The sequence below is a fragment of the Cnephaeus nilssonii genome (assembly GCF_951640355.1).
Source record: "Cnephaeus nilssonii genome assembly, chromosome: X".
In the NCBI taxonomy this organism is placed as follows: Eukaryota; Metazoa; Chordata; class Mammalia; order Chiroptera; family Vespertilionidae; genus Cnephaeus; species Cnephaeus nilssonii.
The window spans coordinates 5,728,718-5,748,487 of NC_137071.1; the positions used below are offsets into that span (position 1 = coordinate 5,728,718).

At 41.7% G+C, this 19,770-nt stretch overlaps 1 protein-coding gene across 1 annotated transcript in view; it reads left to right on the forward strand.

Annotated features, from left to right (window-relative positions):
• SYAP1 (synapse associated protein 1) overlaps positions 1 to 15,266 on the forward strand; it is a 33,761-nt gene extending 18,495 nt beyond the window's left edge. The window contains exons 6-9 of the mRNA XM_079765740.1: positions 5,636 to 5,781; positions 7,922 to 7,980; positions 8,422 to 8,569; positions 10,863 to 15,266. Coding sequence (XP_079621866.1) covers positions 5,636 to 5,781; positions 7,922 to 7,980; positions 8,422 to 8,569; positions 10,863 to 10,990 — 481 coding nt within the window. The 3' untranslated portion in view covers positions 10,991 to 15,266. The remainder of the gene's footprint in view (positions 1 to 5,635; positions 5,782 to 7,921; positions 7,981 to 8,421; positions 8,570 to 10,862) is intronic.
• Positions 15,267 to 19,770: the final 4,504 nt, after the last annotated feature.

A 19,770-nucleotide genomic window follows, 5' to 3' on the forward strand; every position in this document is an offset into this window, starting at 1 on the left:
TTTTCTAATTCCAGTCCCTGGTTTGGAGTGTCACGTTTCTAGAGTCAGCAACATGAGTGTTCCATTTTTTCTAGCACTATGTTCTTACTATATGGACATGAAGAGTAGTCTCAAGATGACTCTTTTCTCTCTGCTTTTTTCTGTGAATTTTTGTGTTTGCTTGGGGCTCTGTCTTTGATGTTGCAGGCTTTTCTTTACCCGTCCTTTGGGTGAAGGCACCCTGCTGAGACATAGTTGGGGCTGTGTGTCCCCATAGGCCTTTTAGGCCTGGTGGTTTCCCCAAGAGGGCTCCTCAGCCCCCTGCCTGGCAGAGGGCAGAATAACAGGCAGAACCTGGCCCCTGTTGCTTCCGTACATCGTTCTATCCCCATTCTCAACTGTGCCAGCCAACCCTGAGTGCAGGTGGCTTGGCTCATAGTGGATCTTCAGTCTCTGCTGTGTGGGAACACAGTCCCTGGCTGGAAGGGGCACCACGGGAGTCCAGACCATCTCAACGCTCCTTGAGGGCCTCTCCACTGCTCCTCCTGTTTTGAGCCCAGATTTGGAACAAGTTATATAGAATCCTTTATTTTTTTCTTTTTAGTGAAACTCTTCTCTCCGTAATCACTAATATATTGATGATGAATTACTGTTACGCTAAACAAAACCCTGGGAGTTGGCTTTTGAACACTTCATTTGTATGTATCTGTTTGAAGCTCTTTTATCTCAGAATTTGAGGCTGTACCTATTTTGAATAGCTGCCTCTTTCTGAGAGAGGAGCAGCCAAGCTCTGGGGTCCAGGTGGACTTCGCACCTGAAGGCTCTGTCAGCTTGAAGACCTTGGAATCAACATGGGCCATGCAGTGTGCTCCCTGCCAGCGCTCTAGGGACTGTCCAGAGGCCCTGAGATGCTGGGACATGTGGCCTGGGGTGCTCCTGGCAGGCATATCACTGTCCATAGTTTCGGTTTTTAACAATTCTGGCCTCCCTCTCACTGCTGACAGTAATTTTAGATTTTTTTAAAGCTTGCAGAATTGGTATTTGGCAAATAGTATTTCAGATTTGTCGCTGGCTAAGTAAGCTGCCCATTAAGTAATATAATTCCACTTTTCCTACTCTGATTCTGTTAGGGATGCTTTTAGAAATTAGGGTTGGTTTTATAAGTCTTTATCTGTTAGAAATGCTTACTGAAGTATCTACACTAATAAAAGTGAAAGATGCAAATTGACTGTACCTTCGCAATGACCACCAGCCACTCAGGAGTGTATGCAAATTAACCCAACAAAGATGGTGGGTTAATTTGCATCCTCAGGTGCCAAGCGGCCGGGGGTGGGATGCCATGGCAATGATGCAGGCTTTCTGCACCACCCCAGCAGCTCCGGGCCTATGGGCAACGTGGGAAGGCGGAAAGGTGGCTCTGGCCAGAGCAAAGGCGGTTCCAGCAGCCAGGGGAAGGCAGGCCCATTCTTGCACGAATCTTCATGCATCAGGCCTCTAGTTTATAGATGAAAGGATGTGATATCTGTCATTGCCTTAAAATTTTCCAACCTCTGCCCAAAGAAAAGTGTTGTGTGCAGGGGAGGAGGCATAGATGAAACATGACTTGCAAAATGGTGGTATTTTTTTTTCGTCTTTTTTAAAATATATTTTTATTGATTTCAGAGAGGAAGGGAGAGAGAGAGTTAGAAACATCAATGATGAGAGAGAGTAATCGATTGGCTGCGTCCTGCACGCCCTCTACTGGGGATTGAGCTCACAGCCCAGGCGTGTGCCCTTGACCGGAATTGAACCCAGGACCCTTCAGTCTGCAAGCTAACGCTCTATCCAGAGCCAATCAGCCAGGGCCATGGTGGTATTTCTTAAAGTTAGGTCCAGGGTACATGGGGTTTCTTTTTTCTAGTCTCTCCACTTTGGTTTAAATTTCCATAATAATACAAAACAAAAATGAGCCATCACACATAAATAAGGAGTTTTCCTTCTGACATGCAGAAATGCAACTTTGATCATTTGAGACACTTTCTCTGAGCAGAAGCCATCACTAAGCAGGAACAATTTAGAAGAGAAAACAAACATATTCTCTGTATTGCAAAATGCTTTTTAGTTTGTTAGCACTTCCCTATGACGGCAGTGCTGGCAAGAGACAGGGCCTTGTTGGTGCATCAAAGGCACCCTCTGAGGCCTTTACTCTGGTGACAGTAGGGAAATCACAATCCTTTCCTGGGACACAGACTTGTACATGTGCCCGTTGTTTCCTAGAGGCTGTTCACAGCATACTAATGTCTTAAAATAGTCCTTGGAGCATAAATGGTCAAATAAATGTTTGGGAGTTGCTACATTAGATGGATTTTTATTGTAAGGCTTCTTAGAACCTTTACTATGTCATCTGCATTGTGACTCCCATCAGAGGGTAACCAAATACTTCTGCAGTGTGCCTGTGACTGCTTCTTACATCAAGAGGGAGAGGACTCTAGGAAAAGAAAATAATCCACTGTGTGTGTGTGTGTGTGTGTGTGTGTGTGTGTGTGTGTGTGTGTGTTTTAAGTATGTTTTTATTGATTTTAGAGAGAGGAAGGGGAAGTGGGAGGGGGGTAGAGAGAGAAACATCGATGTGAGAGAGAAACATCGATCAGCTACCTCCTACACACCTCCTTACTGGGGATCAAGCCCCAGCCCAGGCATGTGCCCCAACCAGGAATTGAACTGGTGACCCCTTGGTACATGGGACGAGGCACAGCTAACTGAGCCACATTGGCCAGGGCCAGATGTTTGTTTTTATTAAGAGAGCAAACATTGCCAGTGATCCACTGTAGATAGTACACTGTTCATTTTGGACATTTCCTAGAGTTCAGAAGTAAATGTGACCTTGAGCACTGGCCGGGTAGTTCAGTGGTTAGAGTGTTGACTTGCGGACTGAAGGGTCTCGGGTTCAATTCCCATCAAGGGCATATATCTTGGTCATAAGCTTGATCCCTGGCCCTGGGCCAGGGCACGTATGGGAGGCAACCAGTCAATGTGTCTCTCACATTGATGTTTCTCTCTTTGTCTCTCCCCCTCCCTTACATTATCTCTAAAAAAAAATCAATGGAAAAAATACACTCTGGTAAGGATTAACAACAACAAAAAGTGCCCTTGAAAATATTCAGGCCGCTCACTACCTCATGGGAAAGTTAATCTCACTTTTGTATGGCTGTGGTGTTATGGTTTAAGGCTCCTGAATTTACCCCGGTAAATGCCCTAGGTCCTGCATTTGTTCCCCAGGTGTCTAAGTCTATGTACCCCTCACCTTCCCAGTGATTACCTTCTGAAAGTAAGTTTTCCGAAGTGGATATGGTGTGTTGTCTGATTGCAGAAGAGCACACTGTAGTGAATCTTGTGTGCAGCCTAAGATTTCATTAGCTCTTCCAGCAGCTGTAGCATACTGGTAATTCCAGGCTAAACTTGTAGTCGGCTAGAAGTTCTTACTAACTGCTGTTAAACCAAGTCTCCCTCCTGCCAAACTACTTCCAAGAGGTGCTATAAGAAAAAGAGACTTCTGCCCTAGCCGGTTTGGCTCGGTGGATAAAGCATCGGCCTGCGGGCTAAAGGGTCTCAGGTTCAATTCTAGTCAAGGGCACATGCCCAGGTTGTCGGCTTGATCCCCAGTGGGGGGCTTGCAGGAGGCAGCCAATCAATGGTTCTCTCTCATCATTGATGTTTCTATCTCTCCCTCTTCCTTCCTCTCTGAAATCAATAAAAATAAGAAATGAAAGCCCCCCAAAAAGGGTCTATTAAAAAAAAAGAAAAGAAAAAGAGACTTTTGAGGCCACCTGAGTTTGGGAAATGCTTCTTGGCACATGGTCAGAACTGAGCAAGTAAGAGGTCATTATAGCCGTGACCATCTGTGTTGACAACTTGTCTTATCCATCCCTTAACCCGCCCCCCAGCACCTAGCATGGGGCCTAGTGCATGTGGGCTCAGTAAATGTTGGTGGGATTAATGAAAGAAAAGATGGCTGTATCTAGCATCAGTCATACTTTCTTCCTTGATATTCCCCCATTCTAAGAACCTTCTAATAAAGCAGGAGGTAAAGAGACATTCTCTTATACTCTTGTCATTTTTACTAGCAAAGCATTTTTAGAACATAAACAACTCCTCCAGGCAAAACAACAAAAAACACCACACACATCCCACAAGTCACCAAAGCTGTTCCTTGGCTGTCCTTGGTTTGGGGGGTGGGGGGTGGGGGGTACATTCATCAGCAAATTTATAGAAAGGTGAGAAGTACAGTCTAAAGAACTTTTTTCTTTGTCATTTTTCTGAGTCATTCTGATGCTCCATCATTCATGATTACTTTAGTGTGTATTTTCTACAAACAAGGATTTTTCTGCATAACCACTATGTAACCACCCAAATCAGGAAATGTCACTTCCAGGTTTTTACTCTCTTAATTCTCAGACCCTATTCTGATTTTACCACATGTCCCAATAATACCGTACTTTTCGGCGTATAAGACGACTGGGCGTATAAGATTTTCCTGGGTTAAAAAGCCATTTTAGCCGAAACCGGTTTGGCTCAGTGGATAGAGCGTCGGCCTGCAGACTCAAGGGTCCCAGGTTCGATTCCGGTCAAGGGCATGTACCTTGGTTTCGGGCACATCTTGTGCAGGAGGCAGCTGATCGATGTTTCTCTCTCATCGATGTTTCTAGCTCTCTATCCCTCTCTCTTCCTCTCTGTAAAAAATCAATAAAAATATATTTAAAAATTAAAAAAAAAAATCTTATTTTTAAAAAAAGTCATTTTATACGCCAGAAACTATGGTATATTGGACTATATTGATGGGATTAGATATAATGGATTAAGGTATATTGGACTACTGTATTTTCCGGCGTATAAAACGACTTTTTAACCCAGGAAAATCTTATACGCCCAGTCGTCTTATACGCCGGAAAATACGGTACCTTTTTTAGCGAAAGGATCCAGTTCAGACTCACATGTTGCATTATCAACCATCTCCCACCTCTGTGCTGACTCCTACAGATTGCTAGTTATTTGCAAGCTACCAAGCATTTCCTTTCATAAGGAACAACACCCACAATCCTTTCTTTTCACTGCTTGGACGCTCTTAATTCTTCAGTAAACAGCAAATAATTGGTGGGGTCCTGGCTCTGTTTCCAGTTTCCCAGGTGATCGTGCTGCTTTTACAGCAGCACCCAGTCTTCCTTGGCTGAAGGAAATTTGGTATCATTAAAATATCTAAAAATGCTGAGGCTCTAAGTTTTATTTTACCCTGTTATTCAGCTTTCATTTCAAAAGCAAATAAGCCCAGCTGTGGTGGCTCAGTGGTTGAGCATCAACCTATGAACCAGAAGGTCATGGTTCGATTCCTGGTCAGGGCACATGCCCAGGTTTCGGGTTCAGTCCCCATTAGGGGGCATGTAGGAGGCAGCCAATCAATGATTCTCATCATTCATGTTTCTCTCTCTCCCTCTCCCTTCCTCTCTGAAATCAGTAAAAATATATTAACAAACAAAAGTAAGCAAATAAGAACTCCTTGGAGCCTCCCTTAGATTTGCAAATGCCCCTAAAAATCATCTGTTCCAATCTCCATGCAACAAATAACCCCTGCATGCATCTGTGTGCCTGCATGCTCAAATGTGTTGTTGTTTGTCTTTAAAAGCGTGAAGGAAGAAGTGTTTTGGAGGAACTACTTTTACCGTGTGTCCCTGATTAAGCAGTCAGCCCAGCTCACTGCCCTGGCCGCCCAGCAGCAGGCTGCCGGAAAAGAGAAGAGCCATGGCAGAGATGATGCATTGCCACTGACAGGTATATTCAGAGAACTCGCTGTGAAAAGGAGAGTTACTTTTAAAATATTCCCAATGTAGAGACCCTCATGAGCTTGTCATCTTGTATGTGCCAGAAATGTCATCATTATCTAAAGGAAAACTCTTCTTTCCAGAAGATAATGCTCTCTCTGATGCAACTCACAAGTCTTCACCAAACTTTCCTTTACTTTGCTATCTTTTTCTTATTCTTCAGGTTTGGTTTGGTTTGGTTTTTAAATATGTTTGTATTAATTTCAGAGAGAGGAAGGGAAAGGGGGAGAGAGATAGAAACATCAATGATGAGAGATAATCATTGATTGGCTGCCTCCTGCACACCCTCTACTGGGGATCAAGAACAAAACCCAGGCATGTGCCCTGACCTGGAATCAAACTATAATCTCCTTGTTCATGGTTCCACACTCGACCACGGAGCCACACCTGCTGGGCACGGGTTTTTTTTTATTTCTCCCTTGACTACCAGTCATCTTCCCATTTCTTTCATTGCTCTTTACCACCTCCACTGAGCAGTCCACCCCTTTTCTTTGTTTCTCAGTATTCCATTCAACCCAGTGTCTCCCCAGTGCTGTAGTCTGTAGAGCAGAACTAAGCTCCATTCCACTCCAAGTTACAAATACCCAGCTCAGAGCCAGGCACCATTAAATTACACATTTGACTCTTATTGTGACAGTTTACCTCTGGTTATTAGGGAATGATTTAATATCAGCAATGACTTAATATCTGTAAGAATAATTAAAATAAGAAGTACATATTTTTAATATGTTTTTATTTATTTTTAGAGAGAGAGGAAGAGAGAGAGATAGATAGAAACATTGATGAGAAACATCGATTGGCTGCTTTCTGCACGCTCCCTACTGGGGATCAAGCCTGAAACCCAGGCATGTGCCCTGACCAGGAATTGAACCAGTGACTTCTTGGTTCATGGGTTAATGCTCAACCACTGACCCACACCAGCTAGGCAATTTTGTTTTATTTTTAACATTTCATGACTATCTGCTTTGTATAGGTACTATTTACAACTGTAGACTCTTCCATTCATGCAATTTTAAGTAATTATGCATAGTGGTGTGTCCTAAGGGTTGGGTTGTTCAGACCACTAATATAATGAAACTGCTCTGCACAGTGAAATTTGGCATTTTACATATAGATGTTTATATGAATCCAAGTGTCTGTCATTCTTTTGTATTTTCTTAATTTTATTGGAAAATGCAATTTTACCAAATACTGCCCATGTAACAAAAAGGGCGTAAGACAGGGCTCATTAAAGACTGTATATCTAGTAAGGTTTATAAGATGGCAAAATGTAGCCATGAGAAAAGGAGAAGCTGTGATTGAGCATTGCACTTTACTTTGAACTTTCCAGCATTTGTGACAAGAGGAAAACTTGGTAAATAACTTAATTCTCATTATCCTAAAAGAAAGAGCAGAACTATTCTTCAAATGGATTTTGCTAACACTGAAGTAAAAAAAATTTATTTCCCGCTGTCAAGCTTGTATAATGGGCATCGAATATGATGACGTTTAAAATATCCCCAAAAGAAAGAGGTTAGGATGTTTTCACCTGGCTATCCTATCTAATAAAAGGGTAATATGCAAATTAACCATCACTTCATCACAAAGATATCGGCACCCATAGCCACAAGATGGCGGCACCCAGTCCTCTCAGCCCCGCTGGAGTCCCCCAGTCCTGGAGGGGCAGCCGCTGAGAGTGGGCAGCGTGAGCAGCCTGGTGGAATGCTTGCTTTGTCACCACGGCAACAAGGCAAGCGTTCCACCCTGGCCGCAGAGGGCCTCTGAGCAGCTGGCACTGGGGGGAGGGGAGGGGTCAGTTACGCTTGCGTTGTCACCCTGACCACGAGGCAAGCGTTCTGCACCCGGCCATGGATGGGCCTCTGGGCAGCGGGCGCAGAGTGGCCAGGCCCCACAGAGAGCCACTGGCGCACAAATTCATGCGCAGGGCTATTAGTTTCTTATAATAATGTAAAAAGTGAAAACATAATATTAAAAGTTCATTTCTGTAAATTATCTAATATCATTAAACTTGTTGACTTTTTAGTTGTTATTATTATGTGTATTCAGAATTGAATCAAGCAATTATTGTCTCTTTTATTCTCACTTCTTAGAGGCAGTACGGCCCAAAACGCCACCTGTCGTAATCAAATCTCAGCTTAAAACTCAAGAGGTAATACAGTTTTACATTGTACCTAGTAGTTGATGTCTGGAAATGAAGTCATTGTGTTAACTATCTGAGATATCATTTCAAATGACTTATGAATACAGGTCTTATCTAAAGAAGGGTCCAGTACTTGTATAGTTAAGGACCTACAGCTCAGACTTGAGGCAATTCCCTGGCATAAATCATTCTAGGTGTGCTCATCGGGGATTGGACAGAATGATTGGAGTGATCCAAACTGTGATTGAACCCAATAGATTCAGGTTGTAACTTGTTTCGTTACCAATCAACTGTGCAGGTTAGAAGGTTGGAGAGCAGTGACTATTGGATTAGCAGAGGGAGGAAACGAAAATGATGCTGTATTAAACTGTGAGGTGACCATGAACAAGAGGTCTAGCCTATAAATGTCGCTTAGAAAACTGTTTCCAGAGCTTATTTGTTGCATTTCAGGATGAAGAGGAGATTTCTACCAGCCCAGGCGTTTCTGAGTTTGTCAGTGATGCCTTTGATGCCTGTAACTTAGATCAGGAGGATCTGAGGAAGGAAATGGAGCAACTTGTGCTGGACAAAAAGCAGGAGGAGACAACTGTATTAGAAGGTACGAAACAAAATAACTGTTCTGTTCCCCAATTCTGATGTTTATTGTAGGTCGTTATTATGACGCAGGTGTACAAAAATATGCTATAACTTTTGCATTAGAATTGTTTCTCTGTTCACTAGAAGAAGGATTCTAGCACACATGACCAGATCTCTCACCCCTCTGCCCTAAACATGCACAGAAGCATAGAGAGGAGAAACTGAGGCCCAGTGATGCATCCCAGGCCTCTTAGCCCAAGGACAGTTGGCCAGGAATGGAGGAGAAAGCAAGTACACCTTTCACATGGAGATGTTGCCCTCTGGCGCTCTGCTTTAAAAGCAGGCATCCTCCTCAGGTTTATGCTTGCATCTAGAAGCTTCTTTTACTAGCTGCTGTGTGCCACAAAAGCATCGCTTCTGGGAAGAAGCAGGCTGCCTCTAAAATACTAAAGTAATTTAGAAAAAAAGTGCAAGCAGGGGGTTGGTTTCTTTGACACATCAGGACAAATTACTGGCTTTCTACTGGATAAAAAGCAAAGGCTGCCTGTAGGTGTGGGTCAGCGGTTGAGTGTCGACCCATGCACCAAGAGGTTGCCAGTTCGATTCCTGGTCAGGGCACATGCCTGAGTTGTGAGCTAGATCCCCAATGGGGGTGTGCAGGAGGCAGCCGATCGATGTTTCCCTTCTCATCGATGTTTCTCTCTCTCTCCCTCTCCTTTCCTCTCTCTGTAAAAATCAACTAAAAATCTTTTAAAAAAAAAAAAAAAAAAGGCAAAGGCCTGGGCTCATCATTAGATGAAAACTGTTTCTTGAAGCCTTCTGAGACTTACAGTTTAGGGAGTCGGCTCCTATAGGTTGTGCAGGGAGCACCGGTCAAAACACTGGCCCGTCTCCCAAAGGCTGGCTCCTGGCTGTTCCAGAGAGCTGTTCTTTCTCTGAATCCCTGCCCTAGTTGGAATTTGGGCCACTTCATATTCTTTTCTATAGTAGTCTTGGCTCCCCAGCGAAATGGTACGTTCCTCAAGGGCAGTTACACCTTGTGCAGTTCCCTACAGTACCTAACATGGAGCCTGGCCCCCAGTAGGCAATTAGTAAACAGTTCCGGGATTGGTCAATTGTTACGTAACACACTCTTTTTCCCTTGAGGTCACTGCTGCAAAAAAATTAAAACATTTGGTTATTATTTTCTGTATAGCTATTAAGTTTGCTTGTTTTTAAAAGATGAATATGAATTTAGGCTTTCGTTTTTAAATAGCTGGTTTATTTTGTTTTCTCACCATTTTATAACACTACACTGCAGTTGCTTTGTTCTTTGCATACATATGCACATATGTACACGCATACATACACAGGTATATTGAGTGTTCAAGTGGAAAGTTGCAGCTCTAAATCTCAACATGGAAAACAAGTGTGAGAGCTCAGATGGAGCCTACATGAGAGGCCAGGCTTCAGCAAGAGCCCGCCTGACTTCTTGTCACTTTCAGGCAGGAGTGGGGAACCTTTTTTCTGCCAAGGGCCATTTGGATATTTATAACATCATTCACTTAAAATAATTCACTTAATATAAATTTATGTTGCTATGAGAAAAGCTCCTAGATTTATTGAATTTCCAGTCCTACCTGCGGTTGCCTTGGCAGAGCCAGACAAAATGATTTTGTGGGCCTTATACGGCCCGTGGGCCAGGCGTTCCCCAACCCTGCTGTAGGGAGACTGCTGCTAAAGTGGTTAAGCACATGCTGTGGAACCTGCAGATCTGGTTCCATACATATATCTCGCTGTCAAGCTGTGTGATCTTAGGCAAGTCCCTTAACCTCTCTCAGCCTCCATTTCCCCATCTGTAAAATGTACATAACAGTGGTATCTAGTCCATGGATTATTCTAAGGAAGAAAAAAAAGAGTAATATGTAGAGAATTGTTAGTGCAGTGCCTAACTTAGTAAGTGCTCAAGAAATGTTCGCTGTCTTTGCTATCATTATCATTGTTAATGGTAAAAATTAATTTGCAACCAAATATTATCAATTATCCAGTTAAATTGAAGGAAAAGCAGAGGTCTAGGTAAAGCAAAATAATACCCCCAATCTACTGACAACATCTGATACCTTTGGTTCTACAATTAACAAATTTATCTTTTAATAATTTCTCTTGGTTACTGTTAAAATTTGTTCAGTTTTTCTGAGCACACATGGTAAGGAAGCCTAAGATAATCAAAATTATCATGGCTAGGACTTACACAGGTAATTATAGTTGACTGAATTGTTAAAGCCAGCATGATAAATTCAGAGAGAATCTTCTTCCTTCTCATCTGTTTCTTTTAGAGGATTCTACAGATTGGGAAAAAGAACTACAGCAGGAACTTCAAGAATATGAAGTGGTGACAGAATCAGAGAAACGAGATGAAAACTGGGATAAGGAAATAGAGAAATTGCTGCAGGAAGATAATTAACTGTTTACTTAAATAAGAATCCTTAACATTCTGTAACTGACATTAAAATCTAGCTGGTAACCCTTGCTGAATCAAAAGGCACAAAAGAGTATAACTTTATGAAACTCAAAATTACTCTTTTTTCACATTGAAACTTGCCTCTTCTTTAAGAAATATATAGGACAGTTAATCTAGCATTAAAAAGGGATGTTTTATGTAATATTTCTTTAATATAAATCTAGTTAGAGATGATGTTCTTATGGTCAATATTGATATCTTAGCCACAGAAACACAAGTAAAATTTTAGCATTCTGTTTCCGTAAGTTCAAAATCTTCTTCAGTTGTGGTTTTCTAAATATTTGTACTTCTTGTTGCACTTTTGTTGATAACACTTATGTTAAAGTATTTAATGGATTGATAACTCAAAATTATCAAATAGTACCAAAGAACTTAAGAGGAAGCACTTTTGGAACTGTTTTCTTGTTAAGTATTTTCTACAATTCCATCTGGAGGCCAAAAGATAAAATAATCATGTTGATTTTAAAGGTATAAACATCACGAAATTTGCCCTGGACAGTGTGGTTCAACTGGTTGGGCATCGTCCAGTTAACCGAAAGGTTGTCACTTCAATTCCTGGTCAGGGCACATGCCTGGGTTTCTCAGGCTCCATCCCCAATAGGGGACGTGCAAGAAGCAGCTGATCAATGTCTCTCTTTCACATCTGTGTTTCTCTCTCTCTCTCTCTCTCTCTCTCTCTCTCTCTCTCTCTCTGTCTCTGTCTCTCTCTCTCTCTCTCTCTGTCTCTCTCTCTCCCCCCTCCCTCTCTCTTCCTCTTCCTTTTCCTTCCTCTGTCTCTAAAAGTCAATAAAAACATTTTTTTTTTTTAAATCACACAATTTGACAAGAAGCACTGTGCAAAAATATTTTTTTCTCTGGGGCCTTTTCTTTCTCATTCCTTTTTAACTATACCACATTTAGTAATACTGTTTTTCTAAATTTTACATCATGGCTTTTTATAAAAAGCAGGGCCTCTCATTCTTTTTGTATTAATGACCATCAAAAGCCTGATCACCTTAAAGTCTCTTGTTCTTATTTAAATTGTCACCACATAGAAATAGCTTTGTTTGTTTTAATTAAACTGTCAGTTCTTATAAAATTGTGTTCCTCTGAGTACAACTTAGGAAACTTCATTGATCAGTCCTACTTGCATTCTGCTAAACTAGAAGATGGTCATTTTAAAAGAACATGGTGGCTTAACACCCAAGGCAATTGCTTCCCGAACCCTTCATATTTTTCAAGGAGCCTTTATTTCATAAAGGGGAATAGAATTAAGACAATTCTTTATAAGAAAAATATACATATTTTTATTCTTGGCCCCATAAAAATTAGTTTGTGGTCTTCTGACAAATGTATAGTCAATGAGAGAACTGAGTGTGGGTCCAAGTGTTCATTACCCTTATGTTTGTAGTTTGGGATACACATGTGTGAAGGAGCCAGACTGTCCTCAGCTAGGATGACTTCAATTGTAGCAATAAACTCACATACTCACTCTAGCCGGTTTGGCTCAGTGGATAGAGTGTTGGCCCTCAGACTGAGGGGTTCTGGGTTCGATTCCAGTCAAGGGCACATACCTCAGTTGCAGGCTGGATCCCCTACCTGGGAGGCAACCAAGACACATCGATGTTTCTCTCTGTCTCTCCCCTCCTTTCTACTCTCTAAAAATCAATGGGAAAATGTATCCTCAGGTGAGGATTGAAAAATAAACTCACATACTCGTGAAACCACAGACTCATTATCAAGAGATTTCCACTGGTGCCACAGTTGTTGATTACGGAGTTTGGGAATTGGCAATTTCTGAAATAATCCTATTAAAGGAAATGGTTTGTTTATTTGTTTAAACAGTTTACTGGAGGGAAAGAAACTTGGTAAATGTTTTTAAGTTGCTGAAAATCCTAGATATCAGCAGATCAGGATATGATAGTGCTTGGCTCTTCGTATATGCTCTAAAATTCTTATTGATGAATGTTGAATAAATACCAAAAATGGTTTCAGAGAAAGTTAAAAACCTAAAGTGATAATAGAAGAATGTTACTGTTGTTACTGTCATTTTTATGTGATGCTCATTTCATTTAAAAACAACCTAATTGTGCATTGCCCTGTGAAAAATAAAAGGATAAAATAAGACTTTATACACAGCATAAAAATAGGCTATATTTTTATGGATTCATCAAAAAGTAAAATGTTCTTTTGTAAATTATATAGGTAACTGAAGTGTTACTCCTTTAAAGGGCAAAATAATTTGTAACCATGTTTGGTGGAAAATTTTCTGAGTATTACATACCTAGGGCTTAGCCAACAAAGTACACTGAGCATAATAAACACACATAAACTTCACAGAATGTTCAAATATGCACATACTTCATCACACTAAGGGGATTCTACTACTCACTACTGGCTCAGCATGAGCTGCCTGTCCTGGGAGTTTGTTAGAAATGCAGGGTCTCGGGCCCCGCCCCACACCTGCTGGCCTACACTCCATGGAGGTTACAGTGGTCTTTAGGGGTGAAACGCACTGGATTAATGTGCTGATGCAGCTGAGGATTCTGGTGCTTTTTACTTTTTGCCCAGCCACTGTCATCCTTGGCTGACAGTATCTTTCTAGTTACAAGTGCCTCCTCTGCTGTTCCCGTCGGTACTCACTGCCCACTTCCCTTTCCACACTGCCAAATTAAGAGGAGCCAAATCCCTAGGGGAACACAAATAACCCTGTGAAAGCAGATGTTTCTCATAGGCACATTTCTAAGGAAAATGATGACACTACGAAGCACAGAAACGAGGCTCTCAGAAACTTTACGTGTTTGAGACATTTCTCTGAGCTGCTCGGTGGCATCCAAGGGCTGACACACACTGAAGGCTATAAAGGATGAATGGCCTGGGTGGCATGTTTATACACATGACATCAAATACAGAGATAGCGGAAAGGTAGTAGAACTTCAAACTAAGTCTTTAAAGCCTGCTTTAGGTGCATGGAGCAATATTATACAAGAAATAACATCCATTTTTTTTACTGTTATGGCAGTTTGTGGCACGCATGTCAAATCCTCAGCTGAGTTGGCCAGTCTTAGCAGGACGTTGTGCTCTGCTATGGCAGACTCGGGTACAATATCACCATTTCCTTATATACTCAAAAGTGGGAAATCTCAATTTGTAATTTGTGAAATGTTAAACTAGAGAAGCTTTTAGGAAATAAAGCAGTAGTTATGCTTGTACTCACAGTGCTTTCAGATGCGCTATACCCAAGATGGTTTTCCACGATCAAAATAGGGTTACAAAGAGGATTTTAGAACATGTTAAAGGTTTACCAATAGGAAACTAATGATTACATTCAACTTGGAGTATTTTATTTGCCTCCTTGACTGCTTTGCTGTAAAAGCTAGGACTCTGAATGTGCTTCTATAATTTAAATAATTTGATAGGGTTGCTCTTTCTGGTACTAGATTTTTTTTCTCCATTTTTAAGGAAACATTTTTCAACTATAAAATAGGGGAGTTTAATTTTAGCAAATTTTGTTTTCAGCTTTTAAAATTATAAGTGGTAGAAATTTTGATATAATCAAAAGTTTATATAATCAGTTTTATTTAGAAGAAAACAGGCCATTTTAATAAGTGGTTCTATACATTGATAAGAAAAAATTACAAAATGCATGTTACAGTACCCAAAAATGATGACAAATATACAGGGTGTACACACACACACACACACACTTTTAACAGCTGATAGCTCAATTGGTATTTCTTTCCAGATTTAACCCATTGGAATGAATAATTATTCAAAGTGTGTATATATTTTTTGGGACACCCTTATATTAATCAAGCTTTGATCACATGTAGTTATATATTTCTTACAAATCATCAAATGATCTGGTCTTCACACTATGGGATTTGTTTAGATAAAGGCATTTATGATTTCAGTTGTTAAACTTTGTTTTTTTACAGCACTTATTTAGTGTATCCTGATTTATTTCCAATATGGAAAACTATGTTATATTTATTCTGAAGAAATAAACCTCACTTTTAGTGGTAAGATATGTTATAATGATTTTTCCTGAATAACTAAAAATTCTATTCTGGTAAAGAGGGCCTGCAAATATTTCAGTTACCTGGTATGTAGGCTCCTATTGTTAGAATTAAAACTGCCTTGAAATAGTGTTAAATCTTAACACATTTTACTTTCATTGTAGACTTCTACTCAAATGCAGTAGGTTGTCCATAATAAAGATCATTCCAATCAACAATCAGTAGGACTGTTCTGACTCAGACTTATCGTGGGATTGTTCCCTCCAGTAGTGATGATATACAGGGGTGGGCAAAAATAGGTTTACAGTTATAATACAATAATATGAATAACTAGAGGCCCAGTGCATGAATTTGTGCACAGGTGGAGTCCCTCGGCCTAGCCTGCGATCAGGGTTGATTGGGGCCGTCTCGCCCAATCCCAATTGGGACCAGCCGGCCGGAGGGCGGGACCACAGAAGGTTGGCTGTGGGAGCACACTGACCACCAGGGGGCAGCTCCTGCATTGAGCGTCTGCCCCCTGGTGGTCAGTGTGCGCCATAGTTACTATCTGGTTGTAACTGTCGCTTAGACATATATATATATATATATATATATATATATATATATATAGACTAGAGGCCTGGTGCTCGACATTCGTGCACTGGGGCGGGGGGTTCCTCAGCTCAGCCTGCGCCCTCTCACAGTCTGGGACCCCTCGGGGAATGTCCGCCTGCCGGTTTAGGCCGGATCCCCATGGAGAGGCAGTCCTAAGCCCGCAGGCAGACATCCCTCTCGCAGTCTGGGGCTCTCGCAGTCTGGGACCCCTCACTCCTTACTGCCTGCCTGCAGCGGAGGCAGGAGAGGCTCCCACCACCGCCACTGCACTCACCAGCCGTGAGCCTGGCTTCTGGCTGAGCGGCACTCCCCCTGTGGGAGCGCATTGACCACCAGGGGGTAGCTCCTGTGTTGAGCGTCTGCCCCCTGGTGGTCAGTGTGCATCATAGCGAGCAGTCGTTCCGCCATTCGGTCGATTTGCATATTAAGGTTTTATTATATAGGATAATACAAGAATAAGCTTTGTTTCATGTACTCACAACTGTAAACCTACTTTTGGCCACCCGATATATTGATCTACCTTGTTCTTTCCTAATAACAATGATGAGCACTTTCTGCTGGCTAGAGCTACCACTCAACAAGGTTAACCAGGTCCTGTAAGAATTAAGCCTGTTCTCAATAAAGCTGGAAAATTAAACCTGTGAACTAATAAGTAGAGATTATAATTCAATTCATAATGGAGAATTTTGGTTACTGCTTAAGTATCCACATTATAATCATAATAATAGCCATTAAGTGCCCAATATTCTCTGCCATTACTGCACTTACCAGTAGACACTAATCCAGATAGAACAAAATGGCTATATCACGTGACAATTTTAACTCTTTCATGGAGATTGCAGGGCATAAATTGATCTGAGAACTGAGCTAAATTGTATGCCCCTATCAAATGAGTGTGGCACATAAATACAATAGTGTATAGTGTTCTTTGTTAATTGAATTAACAATGCATGCTTGTGAAATTAAGGCATGAAAATAGGTAACACTCAAAATCTGGACAACACAAAAGTAATTTCATAACAAGAACACTGGGATGGATGTCTTACTGTCCACATTACCATGCTTTTCTTTTTATATATATTTTTATTGATTTCCGAGAAGAAGAGAGAGATAGAAACGTCAATGATGCGCCGGCCAACATGGCTCAGTGGTTGAGCGCCAATCTATGAACTAGGAGGTCACGGTTCGATTCCCTGTCAGGGCACATGCCCAGGTTGCGGGCTGGATCCCCAGTCGGGGGCGTGCAGGTGGTCAATCATGATCAATCATCATTGATGTTTATCTCTTCCTCTCCCTCTCTGAAATCAATAAAAGTATATTTTAAAAATATATACATTTTTAAAAGGTACTACTTTAATTCTGTTTCAGTGTTTTTTAATTTTCTGAAATGTATATAATATCTTAGACTTTCAGATTGAATATGGCAGATTAAATATATGTATTTATCTCCACTTCATCCACAAGGTCCATTAAATTAAAGGAATAAAAAGGAAAGGTATAAATTCATAATGACAGAAACAAGAGAGCAAGCAACAGCAGTCAGGTCGCAGACATTTGGATGCTTCAGAACCCTGGAAAGGCTCAGGAATTCTGGAGGCGTATTACTTTGATGGCCAAGGAAACTGGTATCAGGGTGGGCAACCAGCAGTCTCTGCCACAATTTAAAACTGAAAGTCAGCCCTAGCCTGTTTGGCTCAGCGGATAGAGCATCGACCTGTGGACTGAAGGGTCACAGGTTCTATTCCAGTCAAGGGCACATGCCGAGTTGTGGGCTTGATCCCCAGTAGGGTGAATGCAGGGGCAGCCGATCAATGATTCTCTCTCATCATTGATGTTTATATCTCTCCCTCTTCCTTCCTCTCTGAAATCAATAAAAACTTTTTTTTTAACAAAACTGAAAGTCAAGAGTTGTTTTGGCCCTAACCGGTTTGGCTCAGTGGATAGAGTGTCGGCTTGCAGACTGAAGGGTCCCAGGTTCGATTCCGGTCAAGGGCATGTACCTTGGTTGCAGGCACATCCTCAGTTGGGGGTGTGCAGGAGGCAGATGATTGATGTTTCTCTCTCATTGGTGTTTCTAACTCTCTATCCCTCTCCCTTTCTAAAAAAGAGTTGTTTTGGCCAGCTGGTGTGGCTCAGTGGATCCATGCACCCAGAGGTCACCAGTTTGATTCCCAGTTAGGGCATGTGCCTGCAACCGATAGATGTCAATGTTTCTCTCATCGATGTTTCTATCTCTCCATTCCTCTCTCTCTCAAGTCAATAAAAACTTTTTTTTAAAGAGCAGTATTAAGTATGTTATGAGATATAGAAGCTAACATGAAATTGTTAAGAGATTTAAAATGAGTTCCTGGGAAGTGGGGGTGGAGTAGGGAAAGTCAGGGGTCTACTCTTTATTAGTAGTAGAGGCCCAGTGCACAGATTTGTGCACCAGTGGGGTCTTGGCCTGTCCTGCGGTGATTGGGCCGAAATTGGCTCTCCGACATCCCCTGAGGGGTCCCAGATTGCGAGAGAGTGTAGACCAGGCTGAGGGATCCCACCAGTGCACGATTGGGGCCGGGGAGGGACTGCAGGAGGACTCCAGGGTGTATCTGGCCCATTTCACCCAGTCCTGATCGGCCGGACCACAGCAGCAAGCTAACCTACCAGTCAGAGTGTCTGTCCCCTGGTGGTCAGTGAGCATCATAGCGACTGGTTGAACAGTCAGTCACTTAGCATATTAGGCTTTTATTATATAGGACTAGAGGCCCGGTGCATGAAATTCATGCACGGGGGGGGGGGGGGGTCCTCAGCCCAGCCTGCACCTTCTCACAATCTGGACCCCTAGGGGGATGTCCAACTGTGGGATTGGGCCTAAACCCACAGTTGGACATCCCTATCCAATCCAGGACTGCTGGCTCCTAACCGCTCGCCTGCCTGCCTGCCTGATTGCCCCTAACCACTCTGCCTGCCTGCTTGATCACCCTTAACTGCTCACCTGCCTGCCTCATCGCCCCTAACTGCCTCTGCCTCAGCCCCCGCCGCCGCAGCTTTGTCTGGAATGACGTCCAGAAGGTCGTTTGGCTATCCAGTCTAATTAGCCTATTATGCTTTTATTATTATAGATTATTATTTGTTAATCCTCAAATATTTTTTCTATTGATTTTTTTTTTAGGGAGAGTGGAAGGGAAGGGGAGAGACACAGAGAGAGAAACATAGATGTGAGAGAGACACGTGTGAAAGACACATGGACTGGTTGCCTCCCACACGTGCCCCAGCCAGGAATTGAACGCAGGACCCTTCAGTCCATGGGCCAAAGCTCTATCCATCATGCCAAACTGGCTAAAGCAGGGGTCTACTGTTTTAAAAGCCTTGTGTCATTGGACTTGTAAAATTAAGTATATGACTCATTTAGATTTAAAAAGGAAAACTTATTTTAAAAGTTACTTTGACAAGGGTATAGGGGGGAAGGTAGGCAAATACTGTAGATGGGAGTGTAAAATTGAAAAATCTTTTGAATGACAGTTGGATTAAATGGATCAAAATTTTAAATGCATGAAACATTTAGTCTAGCATTTCCACTCTTGGAATTTATTCTAAGGAAGTAATTGGACAAACGCCGCTTTGATTATAAAAAAGAAAAAATGGAAACTACTTACATGCCCTACACCAGAATCTTGATTTGAAAAGTGATGGCTCATCCATACAATTTGCAATGGAATTACATGCAAATATTTCAAATGATGGATTTCACACCTACTAGACCATCAAAATGTAAAATAGCAAGAGTTGGTGAGCATGTGAAACAATGGGAACGTTGATATTCTGCTGGTGAGAGTCTACACCAAGCATGTCAAACTCAAAGGCTAACACTGACCAAATAAACAAGGTTTAAGTTTATGTGGGCTGCAAAAAAACAAAAGCTTCAATTTTCATAGGAACGTAGGTATATTTCAATAGAGACATGCTGAATACAAAGGGCTGAAATAAATGAGTAATTGTTAACAAAATAATAGAACATTTTAATAAAAATATTTTTTCTTGAACATTAACTTACCAGACATTGAATAACTGCACAAATTAATAAGGGTAACGCAAAAAAACCCTATTTTTCTTGTTTTCCGAAAATGAAATATTTCCTGTTGCGCACACCAA